This window comes from Chamaea fasciata, unplaced genomic scaffold, assembly GCF_029207755.1.
Source record: "Chamaea fasciata isolate MVZ Bird 193981 ecotype frontalis unplaced genomic scaffold, bChaFas1.0.hap1 SCAF_3, whole genome shotgun sequence".
NCBI lineage: Eukaryota > Metazoa > Chordata > Aves > Passeriformes > Sylviidae > Chamaea > Chamaea fasciata.
In genome coordinates this window covers 49,917,591-49,942,804 of record NW_027094088.1, presented here as the reverse complement: position 1 = coordinate 49,942,804, position 25,214 = coordinate 49,917,591, and the positions used below count along the sequence as shown (strand labels likewise).

At 37.8% G+C, this 25,214-nt stretch overlaps 1 protein-coding gene across 2 annotated transcripts in view; it reads left to right on the top strand.

Moving 5' to 3' along the window:
* Positions 1–25,214, top strand: part of MAP3K5 (mitogen-activated protein kinase kinase kinase 5) — a 99,715-nt gene that overhangs the window by 13,670 nt on the left and 60,831 nt on the right. Inside the window, exons 1-3 of one of the 2 annotated variants that reach the window (XM_066178945.1) lie at positions 3,377–3,587; positions 15,433–15,572; positions 18,290–18,313. In XM_066178945.1, the coding sequence (XP_066035042.1) occupies positions 15,450–15,572; positions 18,290–18,313 (147 nt within the window). In that variant the 5' untranslated portion in view covers positions 3,377–3,587; positions 15,433–15,449. Of the gene's footprint in view, positions 1–3,376; positions 3,588–15,432; positions 15,573–18,289; positions 18,314–25,214 lie in introns of those variants that run through there. The other variant, XM_066178944.1, reaches the window with a different exon arrangement.

Below are 25,214 nucleotides of genomic sequence, written 5' to 3'. Positions count from 1 at the left end.
TGCTAATAGGTACTGTTCGTTGAAAAAGAATCTTTCAGATTCACAGTATAGAACTAGATTGCAACTACAGTATTTGTGCATTTTTTCCAGCACCAATCATCAGTTTCTTTGTATCTGCAGGAGATATACAAAATGAATATGATGTAAAAATTTCACTTTCCATTTTAATATGTTTGATTTTTCAGTCAAACTATAGTGTGTAACTCAGAGAGCACATCTCAGTTCTTTTCTTTGATAAAAGATATAATATTTTTCAGTTAATAATTTCTGCTTAAATGTAACTGCCCTGCAGTTATATTGAAAAGCCTTTGGTGTGGTAAATGAAGGAGGTTGACTGCAAAAGAAACAAATGAAATTTCAGGAGCTTAATTTTTGGCTTATGTTGTTGTAAATTACTTGGTCGATGCTGGCAAAGTTGTTTCCTGGAGTTTGTGGTTTAATTTGCTGGCCTTTATATCCAGGTATTTTTGGATAAATCTCTGTGGAAAGAGTGATTACTCTGCTAAAAATTACTGTGTGAGTAGGTGGTGGCTGTTGTCACTTTATTTCCTCCAGTGTCTCAAGTGTTTCTTCATCCTAAATGTTTCTTTTACTCTTCTATGGAAGATGAAGAGCCTGAAGCATGATAATTTAAGTATTTATATGTTACAGATGCAAACTGAGCTAGGTTTCCTACCAGTTATGTGGGTTATTTAGTTTGTGTAAAGATGAATATCTATTTTGATGGCAATTATTCAGATTTACATCTGTGTAGCTTTCCTGTTCACATCAATAATTGCTGTAGGAAAAAAATACTGTTTTAAGCATAAATTACTGTTATCTTTACCATTTTAGCACTGCAGGTTGAATGGAGGTGGAGGCCTATGTTGAATATTGCAGTGAGATCACGTATACTATGTTGTTTTAATTAACTGGTACTAGAACACTTGGAATACTAACTGAATTCCAGAAGTTACTTGGAATGAAAACATTTTTACCTGTACATAGAATACAGAAGGAGTAGGAATATAAGATTAAGCAAATCACCGATTTTATATGCAAATGATAATTCTTGCCACTTTGGCTCAATTAACCCACACCAGTCATCAAACTTTCTCTTATCTCATTTGGAATTTAGGCACTTGGAATTGATGAATTCATAAGATTCTTCTAATATAATTTCCTTGATTTAGTTGTGGACTAGCTAGTGTGAGGTTTTGCTGTTGACTGGGATTTAAAAAATATAGGTAATGGATTAGTCTGTAGACTATTTTCTCAAGTAAAATGTTTGCTTATGTTTCTATTTTGTAATCCTTGTTCTTATTCAAAAATACGATGCAATACAAAACCTCACTTAAACCTCATTTGTAGTGCTAGTTCTGCTTCAAAAGTGCTGCTGGTACAATATATATATATATATATATATATATATAAAATATTTTTTTTTTCTATATGTGGTGTTCAGCATTGTTCTAGCTTGGTCAATCTCCATATATAAATCCTTCAGACTTGAATTCAACATTTACAGTGCTCCAAGTGCTTTATCTTGAAGTCTTTTGTCTTGCTTCTGCCAGTTGTGATGCTGGCCATTCCCCTTCGTGGGTAATGTACTTAAGGATTTCATCTGTAGAGGCTAAAGCACTTTATGGAGGGAACAGATAGCCATGTCATCATTTTAAGGAGAATGAAAGCGGAAGGATGGAGAATAAATGACTTGCCTGAGGTTTGTCAGTAGACCGTAGCTAAAGGTGAGGAGAGAACTCAGCTTTCTTGAGTTTGTGAGTTGCTGGCTAGATCAGATGCGGTGCTATTGTGATCACTGGTGATTTAGGTATGACTCATTTCTGTTAAGAGGACAATAACCTCCATGATAGTTAACATAAAATCTGAAATTTAAAACACTCTTACACAGTGTTTGGATAATAAATTGTACTGCAGTTATTCTAAATTAGTGCTGTAGCCATATAAAAGTAGTTTTTGGTACTGGAATCATATGCAGAGATGGGTTGCCTTTGAAAGTTAAGTTTGAGCATCTTTTATCAATACAGAGAGTGACAAGCAACAATAATCCGAGGCTGTTCTTTTTGCTGTAAAACTGAATAGAATGAGAATGGAATCACGGCTATCACAGAACACCTAGAGTTACCATTGACGAAGCCAAACGCTTATCATATCTGTTTAATCTCGTTTTTGCAACAATTAGCAGCAATCGTGTCAAGCGTTAAAGAATTTAACTCAGATGAGTCATATCCGTTTTCTGTTGGGGGATGCAATAGTGCAGTTACTTGTGAGGCTGGGCAGTCTGTGCTGCCTTAGAGGCAGGTGGTGGTGGTGTGAGCAGTAGTATTTTCTGTATTAATTTGCAAATTAGTAGTTGCTTCTCAGGAATTTTGAGTGTGATTTTTCCAGTATCTTAAATACCAAGTTACTACTTAGGTGCACACGTGTGGTTAATTTTGGTAGAAAGCTAGTGTGGGAGGTTTTGTCCTCCTTAATAAGAATAATTTGTGTATATCACCTCCTCTCCCCTTTCTTTACTGATACTTTCACTGTTACTCTGACAGTCTTGAAAGGCCAGGGATAGCTCTGTGATCTATTCCCCAGTAAGTTAAAGCGAAGAGTCATAGCTCGAATTATGAAACTAATTTCAAACTTGGTCTGTGCAAAAGGGAGGTGAATTTAAGCTAAATAAAGCAGCCTGGATGAATCCGTGTCTGTCTGAACTTTTATCCTAGACTTGTGTAATTGCTGTCCTTGGGAACTGGTGAGCGATGAAGTTTACGAAAGGACAGCCATTCCACACTTTCTTGTACTTGGCAACAGAACTGTAATCTTGTAACTTGTATGTCTGCAACTGTAGACAAGGCTGCAACTTCGCTTCTTTCTGCTGGAGATAAACTCCTTGTCTTTGTTACCTTCTAACAGGGCCCTTTATGTTTTTGTAAGTGTTTGAGGCTTTTGTGTTGCAGGGCAAGATTACCTAAATCCGCGCTCTGGAGTGCTTTGCAAAGCAGGACACTGATTCCGCCTCTATCTTTTGTGAATTATAGCAACAGAAGAAAATTATAGTGCTATGTGCCGTGTTAGTGACAAATATCTGGTTTGATGGAGAGCTGCTTTTTTAATTTTCTGAATACTACAAACTATAATCTCATCTTTAACTTTAAGACTTGATTTTCTGTGTGAAGTTGATACTTTTTTGCAGTGTTTTTGATGGAGCCCAGGGGATCTTTCAAACTAGGTTTAATCAGGTGTGTTTTGTTTACGCTGCACTTCACCTGTGTTGACTGAAGTAAATTGATTTGTGTTGGTTGAGTGGTGTGTGTGGGCTTTTTCCTGCTAAATTGCAAGGAAGGCTGCGTGCAAATGTTGTCACTTGCAGATCACTAAGGTCTGACCAAGCCCTGTGAAGGTTGTCCTACCTGCTTTCAAATAATGTTTGACTTGAGAAGCCTTAGTAGCAGTGTTACGTGGAAAAGGCAGTTTAACTGTAATTCCACAGCTTGCTTTGTTGGGAGAAAGTGGTGGTGGTTTCTTTTTGTTTTGGTTTTGTTTTGTTTTATTTTGTTTTTTTAAAGGAAGAGCTGGAAATGGATAAGGTATATGAGGTATGGAAGCAGATACTGATAAGTCTTTCTGTTTTTTCAAGGATTTCTTTGAAATAGAGCATAAATAGACCTTGTAAGGTGCAGATGAGTAGGAAAGCTAGACATAATCTTTTGAATTTAAACAACAAATATTTAGGACATTGCAAATAGAGAATAAATAATAATAAATTAACATACTAGCAATGATAAATTCATTCTTGTGCTTATAGGGAAGGAACATGCATTGCTACCCAGGAATCTGTGAGTGAGGAAACAATTGAGAAACTAGTGCTTATATGGGTTTATTTTGGGAAATATTGGTCAGTGCACTCAGTAGACCAATTTTAAAATCAAATTAATAGGCAGAGACACAAAATAACTAAATGTTGCAGGATATGCTTATTTTTCAATCTATTAGGGTGTGTAACAGGTTAGAGCTGTTGTGAATAAATTACTGAAAACCTCAAAGGAGTAATAAATAAACTTGTCAGGAGTCACAAGGAAAGAGGTAAAGGAAAAACTATAGGAGTTATTTGCTGTATAACTCTGATGTGGCATATCTTTACAATGTGCATCTCTGCTTATCATATTTGAAAAACTGAATGTGGATCTTCATGGAAGACAAGACAAAGGGAAAAAACTGATTTTCAGAATCATTCATGGAATTGTTTCCATGCAGATGGAGACTGTCTAGATAGGGTGTTTTCAGAAGAAAAACAAAGGGAAAGGCATGTAATCTAAAATCAGGAATGGAAAGGAAAGATTTATTAAGGAGTAATAACTCATTTTTAATTTTTGACTTTCTAATTCTTATCTGTAAGCAGCTTTAGAAGCTAAAAGAAACAATTTTCTGTACAAGGATGTAGTTAAATAATCTTCAAAAGGACTAACATTCCTGAGGGATGGGTTTGCTAAGACCTGTTATATATTGTGTACACATTAAATGACTTGGAAACTCTTCCAGCTGTTGAATTTCCAGATGCTTTAGAATGTACCATGTGGTTCCGCAGTTGCCTTTTCTTTTTATTTTCTTTTCCTTTTTGTGAAAATCTGTGCGCTTTTTAAAGAGATGATTTTTTTTTTCTTAGAAAACATGACATGTGTATGTCCAAGGCCTTCTGGCAATTAAGTTTTCTCAGTGCCTTTCTGTTCATGAGAAAACACTGGACACAGCAGTGAAACGGCTACGATGTAGAGATTTTTGTGGAGAGGGTGGTGAGAACCAGGAGTGGTAGGCATATTTTTTGATTATTGTGAAATTCGGGCTTTAAAATTCTCAAGTGATGTATTATGTATGAAAAATAGGTGTTTTTTTAGAATGGAAATATTTCCATGACTAAATAAAGAGATTGAACAAAGGTGTTTGTTTACATATTTTTGAAAAATTCTGCTTCTAAATTTTCAGAAGCTTAGGAAGATTCCCGTTTTTTACAGGCATTCCCGATGCTGCTCATTATAATTGTGAAGTGCTTGTATTTATTTTCAGTCTGTACTTGCTGCTCATGAATCTTCTAAGTTTAAACCATTTTTTGTATTACAGGATTGGAAAAACATTAACTCTCATGTCTTGAAAATAATGTTATAAGAAATACTTGTGCATCCTTGTATTAGAAACACTTCCAGAGTCTTTTCAGTGGCTTAATGGGTGTCTCTTCAGTGGCTCTGGCCTTCCTGAGAGGGGTCTATCTTAAACATTTAGTTCCTCTTGGTGCAGGCCACATTTCTTCTAGAAGGTTCTACTAGAATCTATGTAAAATGAGCAAGTTTCTTAACAAGAAATTGACAGGGTTAGCTAAAAAGAGAAAGAGTTTTCAGATGGCATAAAGACATCCTAAGGAAAATTCCTTCTAGAAAATGTGTGCTATTTATTTACAGAAATTTCAAAGCAATCCACAGCAGGTGGCACTGCTAAGAAGATGAAGGAATGGAATGGTGCCTTTTGGAAGGAGAACTTTTGTTCAGATGAGGAAACAAGTTAAAAATGTGTAAAAAGGCATGTAAGACTTAGTAAGACAGTTTCCAAAAGAGTTTGAGTAATAGTTGCTGAACATTGCTTTTCTTTGGTGCATGACTTCTGACTTTAGTTGATGTTGACAGCATTGTAGTGGGCAATTATATTGGTATTACATTAGGGCAAATAGGTTAAAATATAAATAAAGAACACATCATTTAGACTCATGGGTAAAATCTGGCATCAGACTTTTGAAGCCTGCTGAAGTGGCTTTTTCATAGAAAGAAATCACACTCCTCATGAGCCTGTACTTAAGGGTAATCCATTTAAGACAGTATATTGAGATGTCAAAAAGCGTTTGGTGGGATACTTTGCCAAATACTCTTAAAGGGACAAAATGGCTGGTGATGACATCCTTACAAGCATTAAATGGACTCTTAAAGGAAAGGAACAGATGATAAGTTTTGCAATGAAGCAAGGTTGCCAGTAGAAAAACAGGCTGTTAAAAGGATTGTTCTGTACTTCCTTTTTGAACTGGCCTTTTCAGAAGTTTCATAGCTGGTCTGAAAATTTCTTTCTGGTGAAAAGGGTGGTGGTAACATTTGCTAATGTGCAGGCTTGTCAAAACTTTTGAAAATAGGCAGTAAAGAGTTGCAGAAAGTTTTATGGTACCAGGCAAATGAGCAGGTGAAGGACCGCTGAAGTTCAGTGATAGTGAATGCAAAGTAACATACATGAAGAAAATGAGGTCTATAATATTGCTCACATAATATTGACCACTAAATTAGTTGTTGATATTCAGCTTTCTGGATAGCTCAACAGTTTTCTGTAAATGTGTGTGGATTGTTTAATAAAGCTCAGCCTTTTTTGGCCTGCTGGCTTCTGGCAGAGAAGAAATATTGAGTTAAACAGGGTTTTGGTCTGATCCCTCCAGATGCTGCAATGAAACGCGGGCTTTGTTTTTGAAGCTTGGAGGTGGATCTTCCTAGACATTTTTGTCAGTGAGCTGAGCAAAGAAACCAAATATATAATTGTATAATAAGTGAAAATAGTTAGATTTTAGAAAAAAATAAAGCAACCAAAACCGGAAGACTTCTTAGGTGGAGAAAACTTTAGGTCACTAAGTCAGAAATCAACAGAACAGGAATAAAAAAACTTTTGGTCAGCTTTTTCTCCTGCCCCTCCTGTCCTTAAGGTGGATTGTTGTTTTCTTCCTTGGTTTTAGTGTTCTCTGCAACTTCTGAGCTGTAGCAAACTCTACAGTTCACACAGACTTCAGAAAAACTTTCCACCACCCCTGAAACCTGGCTGTTTGGTTTTCATAGGACTCTCCTTTCTTCTCTGAACTTTCCTGTTGGCACATCTGTGTTCTTATGAGTTCTTTTTTCTTGGGTACGCTCAGTCACTTCTCCAGAGAGTCACTCTTTCATCTTGCATCTCAAAGACACATAACATGGAAACACAAACCAAAATAATCACACAAATGCCATCATATCCTTTATCTATCTATCTATCTGGGTTTTGCCTGCTTAAGATCCTGTCCAGGCCAAAAGAGTGTTTGGTCTTCTTTGGAAAAACATTACAATGATGAAGATCCTCTGAATGAAACTTCTAATTGTAGAAGTACTCGTTTGCTACAGCTTGCCATGTTTTCTTTGACTACTTCTGCTGCTGTGTCTGTGGATTACTTAAAGAACATTTGGTACAGATCCTAACTCTAGCCCTGTAATGTGCTTCATCCAGCCTTCAGCTGAGCTTCAGTAGTTACCCTATTGAGGCTGAGTGTTTTTTCTGATGCAAGGTTCAGAGTTAAGGTAGTCTTTAGTATTTAGTGTTATTGCTACCAGGGAGCCTGTTTCACTAGGACTGATACAGATCCAGTGAGTCTGAACATATTGAAGTTATTTTTGAATAAATGGCTCTTTGTTTGCTTGTCATCTTTTATTCTTGCCTGATTCTGAGTTCCTCCCACATGCATCAAGCTGAGAGTTGGTTTTTTGAATTGTTGGGGGTTGGAATCATGTGATAACATTACAATTCTGTTTTGGGCCGAGAGAGAGTGGATTTTTTGAAACTCAAGCTTTCTTCTGTTTTCTTTTTCTCCACCATAAAGCCTTTTTGTATTTTTTCAGTTTTCTTCAGATCATTGACACAGTAATTTAGATTTTGATGTGTAGTTTTATGTGTTAATTCCTACACAACCCTTTATTGTTTGTCAGCTCTATCTTCCTGTCTCATGCCTTTTGTAACAGCTGTTATAACTTTCTTTGTGTTACCAGTTCTTTCCAGCTTCTGCTGTTTTATTTTGGTAATTGCCTTCACTTTATCTCCCATCAGTTTTTGATTACAGAGCAAGAGGGTTTTTTCCCTTCACATCTTTGAGGCATAGTGCAGACAAAAAGGCCAGAGTTTCACTTGGAGGATCTTGAATACTGTTGCTGTAACAAGAAAAGTAACTTGTTTTTATCTCCTCCTAGCTTGGATGGTTCTACTTGGTGAAGTATTGCATTTGATTTTGTGAGAATGACCTGAGCCAGTTAGTTACAAAAGTTGTCAGGAATCAATTTGCACAAGTTTTTGCTAAGGAGCACCTCGATGTATTGTGGGGCAGAGTGCAAGTTCTGTAACGCTCCTGTGTGACAGCAGATCACTGCCAATCAGTTAAAAATTTGGGGGGGGTGCTCCAGGACATTTGGATTTGTAGATTATGAACTTTCTTATGATTTCCCGTTTAAATTTATACAGGGACAGCTTATATTTGCTTTTGCAGATTGTCAGCCTTTAACTTAAGTAGTTCTTCTCTCTTACCTTAACTAGATAGAAATCAACAACTACTAATGATTTTAAAAAAAGGAAAGATTGCTTTTACTTGATTAGCTAGTTTATTTTTGTTAATGAGCAGACTCTTAGAGACCTAAATTGAGTAACATATTCAATTTAGAGTCTGTCAGTATGGCTAGTGATGCCTAATGTAATGAGGTGGAAAATGTGTACGTGTTTTTATTTATTTTCTGTATTTTTCCTTAAGGAACTCTTCTTCCTCTGTTGTTACATATAGGATTCTTGAACAAGTGGATGTTGCATCCATGTCTGTATGGAGAATTAAAATTTACCTATCCCCTGGAACAATACGTGACTCTCAAGCAGTAGTAAGTAGGTACTCAGTTGTATCCTTGGAGATGTTGTGGTGTCTGGTGCCTTCTTTATATAGGACCTAGTGATTGCATGGGTGGAAAGTGAGATCATCTAACTGATCCAGGAGTCAACTGATCCTGTGCACTCACCCCACTCAAGGAAACAGACTGAGTTGTCTCACTGGGTATTGACCACACTAGATCTGATACAAATGTGGAAGAGGGTCAGAACCACCCCTAACAGTAACAGCTGTTTATTGAGTTTATCTGAACTGAAATCATACCTTTTTGCTTATGAGTCTTGGTGTAGAAGTTCACTTTAAAATTAAGAGCAGCTCAACTCAAGTTTAGCTATTCAAGGAACAGTGGGCTCTTAATACCTGCAGGAGGGCAAAATGGTACTCTTGTATCCAAAGGTAAATTGGTGCTTTTTTGGGGCAAGTATGAAGTGCTCTAATTATTTCTAGCTCAACTTTGTGTTATACAGTGTCTGGAGAGGGACTGCCCACCAGACAGCTGGGTTTGTGTTGTATCTGCTGGGAATTTGCGCTCAGAAACTCCCTTTTGGGTAGGTTGCAGGACAGGCTCTGATCTGTACTTCATTCATGTTGGATCCTGCTTACAATGCATAAAAATGAGACTGCTCAAGACAGGATTACTATCAGATTCCTAAGTCATAGTGCTTTTCACTAGATAAGAACTAGCCCATGTCCATCACATGTTTTTGTCTTGGTGCCCTTAAGCCTACTTTGTGCATCAGTTCAAGCCTCTACAAATACTCTGCTTTTCCTCTAGTATATGGCATACTTAACTTGCTTGTGCCATGATTACCGGCTTTTCCTTCCCCATATTCAAGCCTCAGACACCCTTATAACATTGTGGGATTTTGTGGGGTTTTTTTTGGGGTTTTTTTTGGTTTTTTGGTTTGTTGGTTTTGTTTGTTTGTTTGTTTGGTTGGGGTTTTTTTGGGTTTTTTTGGTTAGCCTCTCCCAACAGACTGGCTTGGCTGGGCTGGTTTCCTGGGTGGTTGGCCATTCACCTGTGTTTGGGTATTCTCACCTCAGTGGCTCCTATCAATTGTTTCTGGTCTTGGAGCCATATGAGACACTCTTGACAGGAAATGTCTGGTTCCAATGCTGTTGACAAGTCAGGGACACTGTGGTTTGCACGGTTGAACCAGAAATACCAATCTACACTGACGTGTTGGGATTGCCAAAGCAGGTTTCCCACCTCATGCAGGCAGTCTCTGGTAAACAGGAAGATATCTATGCCAAGCACAGAGAATCATACAGAAGTTAAAGTAGATAAGGATATTCCTTGCTTGTTCTGAAAGTCTGCCCAATAGTAAGCATAATCATAATGTTCTAAGGCTGCATGGAGAGCTGCTACTATAGTATGAAATAAGTTTGGTCTTCAGACTCGCACTGAAATAAATTTTGCCATCTTTTCTTTTCCTCTATATCTCTGTCAGAACAATATCTTACTCTTTTAACCCTCAAGTGGAAAAGAACACAAAATCCTGGTCTCAGAAGTTGCCGTTATCATCTTTCCTTTTCCCCTGATTAGCTGTGGGACAGTGAATGCAAGGCAATGGTCATGTGTTTAATACCAATTAATCAGAAGATAATAACAAACATAAACATTCATTAGTTGTATCGCTGCTCTGTTTGTATTCACTGCTTTTCCTAGCAGCCCTTTAGTAAGCAGGTTGTATCAAAAAGTAGGGTGTACATGTATGATATCTCAGAGCACTTGTTTAAACATTCTTTGCCCTGTTACATTTAAAACAATGAGTTAGAGATGAACTTTGACCACTGCATTTCATTTATCACTGTCTTGGTGACTAAAGGCATGGCTAATAGCCAAGAGCAAAGGGCTCTGGATCCACTAATGGACATTTAACCTTTTTTGGCCATGTTAATGTCTATACTCTTGAGTTTTTACCATTTCTTAAGACAAGTTAATTAGTAGAGATTTTATATGTAAGGTTCTCAGTCTTTGCACAGACACATGAAAGAGAACTAAGTGGATTTACATCACAGTTAAGAATGACTGGTAAAATAGTTTTAATCTATGCCAAACTTCACAGAGATGTGTACTTTTCTGGTGCTTCTCAAGCAAAAAGGGTCAAGTGGCTTGCCTCCAAATCCAACTCATGAATCTGGTTTCCCAGGGTAGTAAGAAGCCAGTTACTATTGCAGTGATATTTTGTTCTCTTGAATGCATGATAATGTGTTTCAAGCTATTGTTGGTGTAGATGTTAGTTAGCCTAATAACAGGCCAGACTGTGACTGCACAGTAGTTGTTGGTGTGTCTTCAGCTCAGTGTGTGGTTACCCAGCTGATGTGTACATCGGCAGCTTCCTTGGAGGCAGTTTGGCTGCTGTCAGCACGCAGACAGAGCTCAGGGCAATTTAGGACGTGGACACTGAACTGCCTGCTGCTGTATTTATGCTGGTTTTGCTACCTAGGCCAGAGTGAATGAAGCTCTAGTCTTATGTTTATGATGCTCTTGTCTTATCTATTTAGGCATGCCAGTTGTTTAAGGATATGGGAGAGAAGGTTGTGGTTAGGCTTACTTTATTTAATTATGAAAAGAAAATAATTTACTGCAAGACTTATTGTAAGACTTCCTAGCTATAATGTCAAAGATGACTAGAAAAGGTAAAGACTGTTCTATACATGTTTTCTTTAGTATCAGCAATCTGTCACCAGGTGTACTTTCATGAGATAGAGTAAATTTTATCCCTTACTTCGGTCTTGGGCACAAGATTAAATTTCACATTCTTGCAGCCTGTAGGGTTGCAAAAATTGCAGGTTTTGCACTTCTGTCTTTTCTTCCAGTTTTATGTAGTATGCTTCCCTACCCACCCTACTCATTAGTGTGCTGGAGCCTGAACAGACTTCCTTTGCTGCAACACTGAAGGTGTGCAGGAGCATTTGAAGTGAATTGACGTCAGTGAACTGATGTTCCTGGTCTTCAGAGTGCTTCATCCTGAGGGCTTAGGTGTTGAGAGAGCTCTACTCTGATTCCTGTGCTTGATCAGGCTTTTACTTGCCTTGAAACTCAAACCACAGATGTTTTGGTAAGGGGGTAGTTCCAGTGTAACTGTAGAGCTGATTCCTCTACCTTTGTTGAAATACCATTTTGTCACTTACAAAACTGTGTTCTCCAAGTGAATAGAAAACTCATGATCTATGGCAGCAGAATGTTTGATTAATTTCATCTGGGGGGAATGAGACTGAGAACCTGGCCGACCTGATAAAGGGGATTATTCCAGTTTATGTATTGATGACCAAACAGTTGTTTGGGGCCTAGCTAAATCCTGTCTCTTTCAAATTAATGAGAATTTTGATATATGTATGTCTACTTTTACTTAGATTTGTCTTGAAAACCATCAGTTGTGCTCATCTTTGCTAAACTTCTAATCATATTTTATGTAACTGAATATAGGGTTTGGCTATAGTGCACTCAAACAGTACGTTTCAGGTGCTTTATAGGAACCATTACCACTCCTGTTTCTGTGGTGGGTTTTTTCTCTCTCTTTCTTCCTTTTCCCTCCCAAATGAGCTACATTGTATTTGACTTCTGCACTTCTGTCAAGTATGTTGATCCCTCCTTTGGTCAGAGGAGTTTCTCTCCTAATGTTGTGGAAGAAGATAATCAGAAATAGGTCTGTCAGAAGAGCAGGTTTAGGATATATGATTTTTTTATTTGGATAGACATCTGATCCCAAAAGTGCATATAATTGCAGGTAAGCTTTGGGTTGTTCACCTTGGAAATTGCGACACCAACCCGAGGCCTAACCTAAACTTGAGAAATCCAATCACTTTGTTGTGAGTGCTATCTTCATCTTAAAATACATAACTGCTAGACTTGATGCCTTGGGAAGGCTGGCCTGAAACAGAGACTGGACAGAGCTAGACAATAAAGTAGGTATTTATTGAAAGGCCTCCAGGATCCACCTTGGGCAGGACAGGAGCCTGACCAGGCAACACCCAAGGTGGACTAAGAATGGTCACAAAATGGCTAACTGGTCACGAGGTCTTACATTTTTATAAGTTTTGGTCCATTTGCATATTGGGGTTTAATTGTCCAATTACAGTTTCAGGTTGTGAGGTCCCATCCTTCTTTTTCATCCCTTCAGTCCATCATTGTTTATGCTTTTGGGCCTGAAAGTTGTCCTCGGTCTTCAGCAGGAAAAGGATTTGTTTTGTCTTGCTACTCTGTGAAGAGAGCTCACTAGCACTTAATATGAGGCTCAGAACTACATCCCTAGGCAGCACAGAACCTGAAAAACATGAAAGCTAAAACTTAAGGCATCAGACTGTGCAGGAAAACTTCACAAAAAATGGACCTAAGGAAGACACTGCTTTATCTATCAATGAGATTATCCAGACGGATTTCACAGAAGTCTTGATATGCAAAGGAAAAAGATCCTCTTTAGTTACATAAGAAACACAAGTATCACAAAAGAGTTTATACCAGTATCTCAGTGTAATTTTTCATACAAATGCTCCTTTACTCATGATCCTTCCCTCCTCTGTGTAAGTAAATCAAGATTTTTGTATGGTTTGGGTTATTTTATTTATTTTTATTTTTACTAAAATAAGATGGTAGGGACCCAAGAATGTTTCCTACAGTGTGGTCCTGTGTCAGGCTCTGTTCAGTGGATTTGGCCAGTCTGATATTAATACACACACATCATTTTTTTTAGTTCCTCTTTCCTTCTTCATGATCCTAGGAACTTGCCATTTTAACTTAGGATTTCTCAAGTATTTTTTGTAATATGGCTTTGATCAGGCTCCATCTAAAGTAATATTTCTTTTTTAGTCGTAGTTTTGTAACTGTAGTGAGAGCACATTATCTTGCAAGATTGCAGAATTAAGTCATGGCAAGTTGCACAAATTTTCCTCCTGCTCAGCATTAACAGATATGTACCATAAATTTAGAGTTGCTCAAGATTAGACTTCTATGTGAGTAAGAGAAGTTAAAAATATAACTTGTATTATGGCAAGTTTCTGAAGAAAATAAACTAATCTCATCCAAAATATAGTGGTGATATTGTTATTCCTGTTTGGCTTTTGTGATGCTTCAGTTTCCTAAAATTAATGAAAGTGAGTATATGTGTAGTCTTAGTGGTGCACTCCCTTTTTTACTTCAATAAAATTTGATGGCATCCATATGCAAATATTTATGTGAAATTGGACAGAGAGATGCTTAAGACACAAATTATGAATCTTTTACAAAACATAGTTTAATTTTAGAGTTTTAAAAAATATCTTTTTTTTTTTTTTTTGCCATATCAGTCTCTTTTAATTTTGTTTCTTGAAGAGCTTAAGCTTGTATAGGCAAACGTTTGCTCTTTCCCCTGTGGGTGTCTATTGTTCATTCAGGTTTTTAGTAATTTGTAAGCCTATAGGCCACTTATAGAAAAACATTACTGAAGAATAGATGCCTCAAAGATATTCCTTTTCAGCAAGTTAGAGAGACACTGCTCCCCAGTTTAGAATGTGACCACAAGGCTTATCTTTTATTGAGTATCTTCATTTCAGTTTTGATCATCTAAGTAAATAGGTGAGGGGAAAAGTTGTGGTTAGAGGTAGAATCTCTGATTAGATTAATCAGAGTAGAGAAACCTGAGGATACATAGGCTTTTTCCTATGGAGCTTGTCTTGCTTTCACTAATGAAAGCATCCAAAGGAATGGAAAAGCATAGAGAGATACTGGAAACCATGCTGCTTTTCTTGTTCCACTCTTAACAGAAGCATTTTTATCGGGTTTGGTTTTCTGTTTTTTTTTTTTTTTTTTCTGAAACCTAAGAAAAAATTAATCAGGTGAAAAGACAGAAATGTGTTTGTGGAAGAGGAGGAGATGAGTTGGTTTTCTTGCTTTACTCTCTTGATTCCACAAGACTTTTGCAGTGGAAATATGCTGCCTGGTATAACAGAAATCTTACAGTGAACCAGCAGAAATAGTTAATTGTCTCTTGCTATACTTTGACATTGATGCAAATCTGGTCAAGAGAAATACATGATTTAAGAGAAATTGTGGACTACATTCCTTGTTCTGTAGGCCTCTGTGTATGTGCTTGCATGCATTATTCACACAGGTAAAATTTATTATGAACAGAATTCTCTGCACAGTAAAGTTTTTACTTATAGGGGGGTTTCTTTTGCTTTATATATTCACTCCCTCTTTGCTTCTCTGCGTCTGTTGCATGTCTTTCTCTCATTCTATCATCTTCCTATATGAATCAAGATTGATCTGAATGGTAATTTATTCTGGAACGCTACCTTTCAGTTTGTTTACTTCCAAAATTCTAGTACACAATGTATACAGTATATTGTAGGTTACATGAATTTTTATTGCAGCTTGCATAGAGTATAAAAATACATCTAATGTAATTCTTTTATTTTTCGCTAAGGTTATCAGTCACCATGTATAGATTTACCAAGCAGATTTTATTCTTCAAGACAACACTTGAAATTTTTTCTTCTCATGTTTAGTGGTTTGTCTGTTTTTACCATTTTAATGTCTCATTTAAAGAAAAAATAGAGGAGTAATAGTGAAATAGAAAAAAACCAACTAAACGGCATCCTGCTATGTTCAAAATTTAGGCATAATAGCTAAAATGGAGAAATCCCTCTAGATCTCTTATTTCCTGCTTAAAGCCAGGTCTTCTTACCAAAATAAATTGTGTGAAGAAACATGAGCTAGACATATTTGACTGTCAGCAATGTGTGGCATTGACATATTTTTTTTAAATTTCTTTCTGCAGATATTGCTGTTGTAGAGATGAGTGATGCCTTCCGTCAACCTTCCCTGTTTTACCATCTGGGAGTCAGGGAGAGCTTCAGCATGGCTAACAACATTATCCTCTACTGTGACACAAATTCAGAGTCTCTGCAGTCACTGAAGGTAGCTCTGGGTGGAAAAAGGGGGTTGGAGGGCAAGTCAGAGCCAGTATAATGCTTGAAATAGGTTCTTTCTGTAAGAAATACACATGCCACTTGTGGTTCAGAACAGAATAGCAAAAATGTTCTGAGGCCTGGCAAAGATGTCTTCAATGCAGTGTTGTAAAATTCAGTTTGGTTTTCTAAAGAGAAAGATTTAGATTACTTGATTGCAGTCAGTTAAATACTTAGCTGTTAAATGGCTGTTTATGGAAACAGAAGTTTGCCAAATTTGAGATGAGAAACTAAATGCAAGATTTTGTCATTCAAGGGAATTACTGGTGTTTGTGGTAAACTGTTACAGTAATAACAATCCTATGAGAGTGGTAATGTGTAGGCAGCAAAATAATCCTTAGGCTTTAGCTTCTGTCTAAATTAGCAGTTTTCGGCCAAACCTTGTGGGGCCTCCTGATACCCCTTGCTAAATCTTGCTGAGTTACAGCTGTTTGCATCAGGTACCTGCAGGATTGCTGTGCTGAACATTAGCAGCAGTGTAATGGAGTCAGTAAAAACAAAACTCATGCCTCAGTGCGCAGAATAGTACTTTGGTTTAAGGCAAGAGGGTGTTTTAAGATAATCTATGGGGCTGTGAATTTTGTCAGCCAAGGAGTTGATACATGCTTCCTACTGCAACTATCCAAAAGGTTTAGCAGCTTCCATGATGGGAAAGGATAGACGACTTGAATGGCAGTGTTTTCAATTAATTCCCCACTCTCAGATGCATTGACTTTACCCAGAGGGTGTTTTATGCACTTGCACTTCCCTTCCAAGCTTTGCTGAGAAGAAGAATTTAGAGTGAGCAGCTTGGTGAGTCAGACTGCAGTCTGGGCACCAGCACCACTCAGGAAGGGTTTGCTTCCACTGCTTCTGGCAAATGCAGGCTATTTGGGTTTGATTCTGTCCCTTTTTTTTCAGGTTGGCCTTATATTTGGGAGGGACATGCTTAAGTAACTCAGTTTCTTCCCCCTGCTCTTCCATCTAAATTTTCTCAGCTAACTGGACCGTTTGCAATCCAATTATTTCCTTTCTTTCTGCAACACAAAGAGTATACAGATAAAAGCCCTAAAAATAATGCTGATGATAAAAGATGTATCTGGGAATTGAATTCAATTGTGTCAGTACAATGATCTACAGTATAAGCAGAACAGAATTTCACTGTACTGGGCAAAGAGCCAAATACCCAACTCCCACTGAGAAATCACTTGGGGTGAGGCATCAGGCTTTCTTGGGCACTTGGAAGAATCTTTTGCTAGTGTAGAAGTTGGACTTTGTCGCTGGGTCACATGCTGGATTCCCTCTGACATCAGTGGAAGCCCAGTCCTGTGCAGGGAGACTTGGATGTCACACAGTTGCCACCAGTACTCTGCTGACTGAAAGACTCCCTTTGGTTTCCCTTAGCTTTGAACTGGGGTTGTGTTTTTGCTCTTGATAGTCTGTAGGGAAGTAGCCAAAGAGCAAGACCCTTTCCATACTATTTAGTAACTGCCTAAAAAAAGTAGCTATGGGCATACTGTGACATCTTCTGAGGTGGTGTTTGTCCATATATTTGTCACAGCCAGCAGGTAAGAGTAGAAGCAATGCAGGAGACCACGTGCAGTTTTAATCTTGTATGAAAGGGGGAATTTAAAAACTGAAAATGAAGGAAATACAGAACTGCAGTGCGTGATTTAATCAGGGCACAAAGCAGTGTAAGTAAACTTTTGCTGGTGAAATGTTCTTCTGCATGAATGTTCAGGCCAGGCTGGGCAGGGCTTTGATCAGCTTGATCTAGTTAAAGATGTTCCTGTCCATGCTGGAGGATTTGACCAGACCTTTATGACCCACACTTGGAAAGCTAGATACAGTCATATGTGAAACATGCCCCTCTCAACAGGGAGCAGTTTGATCAAAGCCTGACTTAAGCAACACGGAAAGTATGAGGTGCCTTGGTTTGACACTGTGATTGTTTTTAATGCTGTTGAGCTGGTGAAGCTGCTCACCAGTCCCAGTGGCAGAGGCTATGCTGTCTGATAAATCTGTTATGGTTATCAATTCCTGGGATCAGAACTTGCTGGCAAATCCTGCTGGAAGCAAGATGCTCATTGTTCAGAAGTGGTTTACACTTGAGTTGTACCACCTGGATTAGTGTGCAAGAATCAGCTCTTTCCATCTGTGTGATTCTAATTCTCTGAAAATTCACATTGAAAATGTGAAGATATGTTCTTGCATCTGATTATTAGAGTCAAGTGAATTTCAAGCAGTTTTGGAATATTTTAAAACCTCCTATGAATACTACTTTTACTATTCTTTTTGATTGCCTCTTCTGGTAGCAAAATATTACTTACTATATTTGACTTTCCAAATATGAATAGATGTTTGTTAATAGACAGCTTCTGGACATCATCCCTCTATGAAAATTTATAAATTAAAGGATATGTATATATTTGTATGCATGTATATTCGTATGCAGACAGTAGGTATGCTTTTATGTATATATAAATTGTATGTATCTACTTGGTTCCATTGTAATTTTGTCTCCTCTGACACAATACCTCATTTATGTTGATTTGTCAGGCATAGAAAAAAATCTCTCAACCAACCTTTTCTTGTTGTGTGTGCAAACAGTAATATTAGTCATACTGATCAGATATCTTTCATAGTGCTATCAACATAATTTTCTTTTTTTTTTCTTTTTTATTTCAGGAAATTATTTTCCAGAAGAATAATGTAAGTATGATGTATGGATTTCAGTTGAATTGTAAACCTTCAAGACTTACTTTTTATTTAATGTTGTTTATATTCTGTTTTCCACTTGAATCATTGAACACTCTCCTACTGTATTTTACAGAGTTAGATGTAGAATCCTGGAAATTCTAGCAGCAAATCTGAGTATATCACTTGGTTGCTAGGTACCAGGCTCACTTCTTACCTTGCCTCTCTCTATCAGTGGTATTTTCTCTGCTGCTTCAACTTGTCTGTCATATTATTTCACACCCATTTGCATTCGTAATTTTATTTTTTTTTGTTGTTGTTGTTTCCTTTTTCTATACAGTGTTCTTTAATGTTTTTTAAAAATACTCTGTTAGAAAGCAGAGTTATTTGGAAACTGTTGTTCATTTTAGAAACCCATGGCTACAACTCTGAAAAAAAAAAGTGCACATGTATATGTATGCGTGTATATATGTGTGTGTGTGTGTAAACATAGGTATGTGCGTATATTTTTATGCATATCTATGTGCATATATATATGTACCTATATATATGCATTTATGTATATATATATGTATTTATGAATATATATATATATGTGTGTGTGTGTGTGTGTGTGTGTGTATATATATATATATGAGATACATTTATAAAGAGAGTATTTATTTCTAGAAGTTGAGTCCTGGAGTCTGTTAGTCCAGGTGCAGTGTAGATCCTGGTGGTCTGAGTGCCAGTCATTATTAGACTGTAGATTTCTGCACCTAGGTGTCCCTCTGGTTTCTGAAGTTTACCTTCCAAATCTCACTTCCCTTTTTCACTCCCGATTTCAAGGGAGAAAGACTTGTGGCTGGGAGAACACTGCTTTTTCAATGTGGTTTGTTCTGGAGCAGCAGGGCCAGTCATGTTAGAATATATATGTGGCATGTTGAGTTGTTTCTTGGCTTCGCTTCGTCACTTACTGGTAGCCACATTTACTGAGATATAATTTCGTAGAGGCTAGTCAGTGCTGTGCCGATATCCTGAGGTGCTATGTTCATGCTGTACAATTCCATATATTTGAATAAAATTTTCTAGAGGGGCATATGAAGTATTTAATTTCAGAAATTGGCCAGATTTTATTTTCCTCAGTGCCATGAAAACCGCAGCATTCCTGATTTTACTTCTTTATTTAACAGTGGATTAAGTAATTACTTTTGTCAGTATGAAATATGGCTCTCTGAAAAAGATGCAGTCTTTTCTTTTCTCTGCATGGAGTTTCTAAAGATGGCTTCAAAGCCAGTGTGAGCTTTGGTCTACTGCTGTATTTTAAATTACAGAAATTTTTTTTTGTTGTTAAAAAAACAAAAAAGCAAAGAGGTTTCCCTATAGAGTTTCTGCATAGCTCTTAACCAAAAAGTGCTTTTCAGACACTCACAGAAGGCTGTGAAAGATGTGCTAGACTAAAAATCTCTCGCCTTTCTCTAATGAAAGTGGAAGAAATGATCAGTTAGGCCTTTTACATAAAATGAAAAGAGAACAGCAAGGCCTTTCTTGTAAATTAATGTATTACATTCTGTGTTTTTGTTCTGGTGGCCCAGGACCTAGGGAAAATGGTGTGTGACTAATGTAATGTTCCTGGGAGGGTAAGGGGAAGAGCCCTCTTAGCAGGAAACCAGCAGGAGGTGACTGGCACAATAGAATAAATGGGGGATGTCATCTTGTCCTGTTTTTAAATGACAGTCCCCAAAGCTCAAGGAGAGGTAACTTGGCCTTCATCTGTTTCAGAAAGGATTGTTCTGTTTTCCATTTAAATTTGGATAGGTGACTGTGACACTGTCATTTATCACTTTTAGAAATGCTTCAGTATATGCCAGAAAAAGAATGTGTTCCTTGAAAGTCTCAGATGTTTTCAAGCACACCCACATAACATCTTTTCTGGGAGGAAGTATTTTCCCTGGGATTAGAGCAGGAAAGTCAGTGAAATGGTTTTAGCAGCTCCTTTGTCTCCTTTTTCATAATTTTTTCACCATGATGTCAGCCAAATTACCTGGAAGTAGACTTTTCACAATGTTGGTGCATGCCTAACTACTGAATATAATACCTGCTTCGTAAAAATCATGTTTCTTCATAAATTAAAAGTTTCTTGGATAAATGGGTATAGCAGAGGTTACTTTCTAGAGAAGCCATGTCTCTGATGCCCACCCTTACCGAAAGTAGTCATGTGATGTTACTGATGTGAAAAAATAATGAAATTCACATATGGATAAACAAAAAGTTTGGTCTTGCTGTTCTAGAACATGTTTTTTAATAGTAGGCAAACATCAGCCATACCAAGACTATGGTATCCTTGGCATCAGGGGATTAAAAATGTTGCAAAACAAGTGTGTGTGTATCCATATATATCTACCCTTGTGTTTGCTTTTCCTAAACCTTGTATCCCTAAAAATAAGTGAGATTAAAAAAAAAAAAATCTATTGCCGACTGTTTTGTTCTTCCGACTGGATTTTTGTACTTCCTAATAATAGTCAATGCAGTGTTGCATAGCGAGGATGAGCTGCCTGGAGCCTGCCTGGGCAGAGCAGTACAAGATAACATTGGCTTATTTCCTGTTATATGTGGTTTTATAGCTATTTAGTTGGACCTTTTCCAAATGTTCCAGTACTACCAAAACCATACATTTTTACAGGGAGTGATACCTTAACAGGAGGTAGTTACTTTGCTGGTTGAAAGCTGAAGTTTAGTTTTTGCTGTTATCTGATTTTTGAGGTCAATCAAGCAGCAGAGGCATTCTAGAAATTAGTAGAAAGTGTTTCAGTCATAAGATGTTGCTATAAAGGTTATGGTTCATGACTGTACATTGCTAGTTTTAGCTAACCAGTTTTAATTTCATCATAATTCTACACAGTTTAAATTCTACCACCTTTGGAAGCAGGTCGAGTCAAATTTTTAAAAATTTGACTTCTTACTGAATCTGAGTGTTTAATATGCACGTATTCTACATGTGGTTTGCAACCCATTGCAGTAAGTTACACCTTGACACAGTGCACACCTTTCAGTTCTGGCTGTTTGCTTGCACCAGATTGGAGTAGTGGATAGCCTCGGGGGCTGCCTGGGGTGTGAGACTGCAGTACAGCTCCTGGTCTGATCAGAAAGGCCCTTGGAGGCAATGGGAATTGTTCTCTTGGGCAGCTTGCTTGCAGGCATTAGCGATTAAACAACAGGGTTAGTGTTGTATGGCCAGGCACCCTTATTAGTGTTTTGCTTTTCTAACACTTGAAGGGATCTGATTGTAGTGATAAGACAATTACAATGGCTTCAAGCTCAAAGAGGATAGGCTTAGATTCGGTATTAGGAAGAAATTATGTACTGTGAGGGTGGTGAGGCACTGGAACAGATTGCCCAGAGAAGCTTTGGATGTCCCATCCCTGGAAGTGTTCAAAGTCAGGTTGGACGGGGCTCTGAGCAACCTGGTCTAGTGGAAGATGTCCCTGGCCACAACAGAGATGTTGAAACTGGATGACCTTTAAGGTCCCTTCCAACCCAAACGATTCTGTGGCTCTATGATTGTAATTTTTATTGGTTTTCCACAGCCTTTCCTAATTGCCTCGTGTTTAAGGTGTAGCTTGGGAGACAGTTCAGTGAAGCACTCCTTTAATATGAGTGGGAGAACTCATCCAGTTCTGAGATCCCCAGTGCAAGAGAGACATGGAGCTCCTGGAGCAGCTTCAGCACAGGGAAACAAAGATGTTGAAAGTATTAGAGCATCTCTTAGGAGGAAAGGCTGAGAGAGCTGGGCCTGTTCAGCCTTGAGAAGAGACAGCTGAGAGGAGACCTGATCCATGTCTATGAGTATCTGAAGGGAGGGTGGCAAGAAGATGGAGCCAGGCTCTTTTCAGTGGTGCCAAGGACTAGAACAAGAGGCAAAGGGCAGACACTGATGCATAGGAAATTCCACCTGAATAGGTGGAAGAACTTCTTTACTGTGCAAGCAACTGAGCACCAGAACAGATTGCCCAGAGAAATTGTGGAGTCTCCCTGACTGGAGATATTCCAGAACTGTCTGGACACAATCCTGGGCTATGTGCTCTAGGATGACCCTGCTTGAGTGGGGAGGTTGGAGCAGATGACCACTGTGGTGTCTTCCAACCTGACCCACTTTGTGACTCTGGATGAGGCATTCCAGAGGCATCTGCAAGCTCAGAATCTCCATATAGCTGCTGTTAAAAGACTGTAGCATAAGGTATGTTTAACTGTTGGTTTCTTTCACCATGGAAATAGGGGTAAATATTTTCAGTACTCTTCATCCAGCCAACAAGAGATCTGTGGCCAGTTTGATTTTTCATATCCAAGCATGTAAAAATGCTATGTAGCCTTCAGTAAATATTCTATTGAGAATGATGACTGTGGTATTTATTATTTATGATATAGCACTATCTCTTGCTTATTCTTTAACTTTTTTGAATACTTGACTAATATATTTGACACATACTTTCCTAGGAAAAAGTTGGTAACTTTTTTTCCTGTGTAAATATGATGAAAGGACCATATAGGCTGTAAGCTGATTTTTAGCAAGTATTTAGGATGTAGCTTGGCTGCAATAGAATGCTATTGCTGGGGATATAAAGAAAGAATATATTCTCAAAAAAAAAAAAAAGGGGGGAATTATTTGATAGAGTAGATCCAGTCTCTGGGCCTCAGTTCATTTGAGGCATGAGGCTGACTTAAAGTTTCTTTTCAAATCAGTAGTAAGGCTATCAGTCATGTGAGTGGGATTTAAAGTAAACCCAGACTGAGTCTGTATTCATTAAAACATCAGCACATGTTGGTTTAATGTGTGTTTGGGGGATGGAGGGAATAGATTTAATAACTTGGTTTATGATTTTGCCATCTGCTACACATAATACCATGTACAGTCAGAGAACTACCTTAAAAGTTTCACCAGAAGAATTGAAATAAAAGCAGATATTTCTCAAAAGGATGAGTGGGAGAACTAGAAAAAAAGCTCTCTTAATTAGAAGAGTGTCAGCAGGAAGAACAGTTCCTACTGTGAGAGATACTGGCAATTTTTATTGCATCAGCTGATCTGTTTTTCTTTTATTGAAGTTGTATTGGATGCTGACCTGAAGCTTTGGCAAGTGGGTGGGATTCTGCTAGATTCTTCCATCCATGGCTAAAGCATCATGGTTTTGGTTTGGGGGATTTTGTTTTCTTTGACACTTCTTGTCTTTAAAGGCAGTTTTCCCCTGTTTGTGGATATTTAACTGCTAAATGATCCCAACAAAGCAGTGTTAGTAAAGAGCCTTAGGGAATTGAAAGAACTGTGCATCGCTGACTCTGCAATTTTTCAGAGTTTTCCCCCTCTTTTTGAAAAATTAGTCAAGATATGAGAATTAGTTGGCCAGAACTCAAATGTTCCTTTGTCTAGCACTATGTCTTTTTAATCTGTGCAACTTTCAGGAAAAATAATATTTTGTATTACATTAGTTTTATTTTTGAGGGAGAGAGTATTTTTTATCTTATTTCATGATGTTCTTTCTAAGACATGGTCTCCCCTTTCAAGTCCAAAAAGTTGCCCTTTTCACAAATAACAGTTCTGTAGAAGAGGGGAAGATTGAAAGAAGGGCTGGTTTATATTCTTACTGTGATCATTAAAATGTAAGTATATGGTATTGATTTTTATTATCTCTTGAATACAAATAGGTGCTATATTAATTTCTTTCAGAAGCTGAGAAAGGATATTGAACAAGAAAGAGGTGCTTAATGTTCCAGTGACCACTAGGTCTAGCTAGAAGCAGGCTTGTCTTAAATTCTGTAATTATAGAGCTATTAAGAATGATCTTACATCTCTGACTAAAATTACTCATGCTTTGGAATTGTTAAATTTGTCCTGAGTAAATGAGGAAGGGACATTAGAAAAATACAGAGCAATTAAAACATTTGCAAAAATTAATTACAGATTCTGTCACTCAGCTGTAAGCATTTATGTGTGTAGCTGGCGCCAGCCAGCACTTCTGCCTCCTGATTAGTCTGACTGATTTGATGAAATGGGCTGACATGGATAGTCTGTCAGAAAATGACCTGATGTTGCCAGGTACTGAGTGTGCTGGCCCAAGGCTTTCGAAGATATGTATGTTCATGTCTCCCGGATAGAGGTTGCTCAGCTGATATGACAGCTTTGACCAGGATTACCTGGTCTAATGTCCCAAGTGCTTGTGCATCAGTCTGAACCACAGTAACTATCATATAACTCACTGTGTGTACACTAGAGGCCTGTCCTAGCCCCAGGTCTTCTCAGTGATGCCTTTCAACATACAACTCAAGTGCCCTGCAATCCCTTTGTAATTTTCACTAGTGTAGTTTGGGCTTTTGAACCTCAAATAATGAAGGTTTTATAAAGAAAGAGAGTTGCAAAATGAAACTTGCAGCACCTGTTCTTAATTGGGGGAGGGGTATATTCCCACTCACTTTTGAAGCCCTGTGTTCAACCCATGTTTCTTAAAGGATGTTGACATAACAGAATATTACAGTTGTATTTAAGATGCTACCCCTACAAAAATCCTGGTTTTATTGAAAGCCTTCTATCTGTTACTTTCATTATAGATTATATGGTGAGCAGAATGGATCAAAGTAGAACAATTTTGCCTTGTGTGCTTAACAGACTTAGAGTATAGAGGGAAGTCAGTTAGGGTTCGAAAAAATACCAGATTTTGTGGGGTCAGAGTTGGGATGGAGTATTGTAGGGCAAATAGAATAAATTAAATATATTTAAGCTTCCAAGTCTAGTAATATGCACTAAGTGAAAATGTAAAGCAAAGTGTGAACAGATGGGAAGTGTGTGTCAGAAAGACCACCTGATCCTTTCTGACTTAAGATAGCATAGCTTATATTTTGACAAAAAAGGATGAGAAAGATGTGTAAGTTGCTGAGACAGGTTGCATCA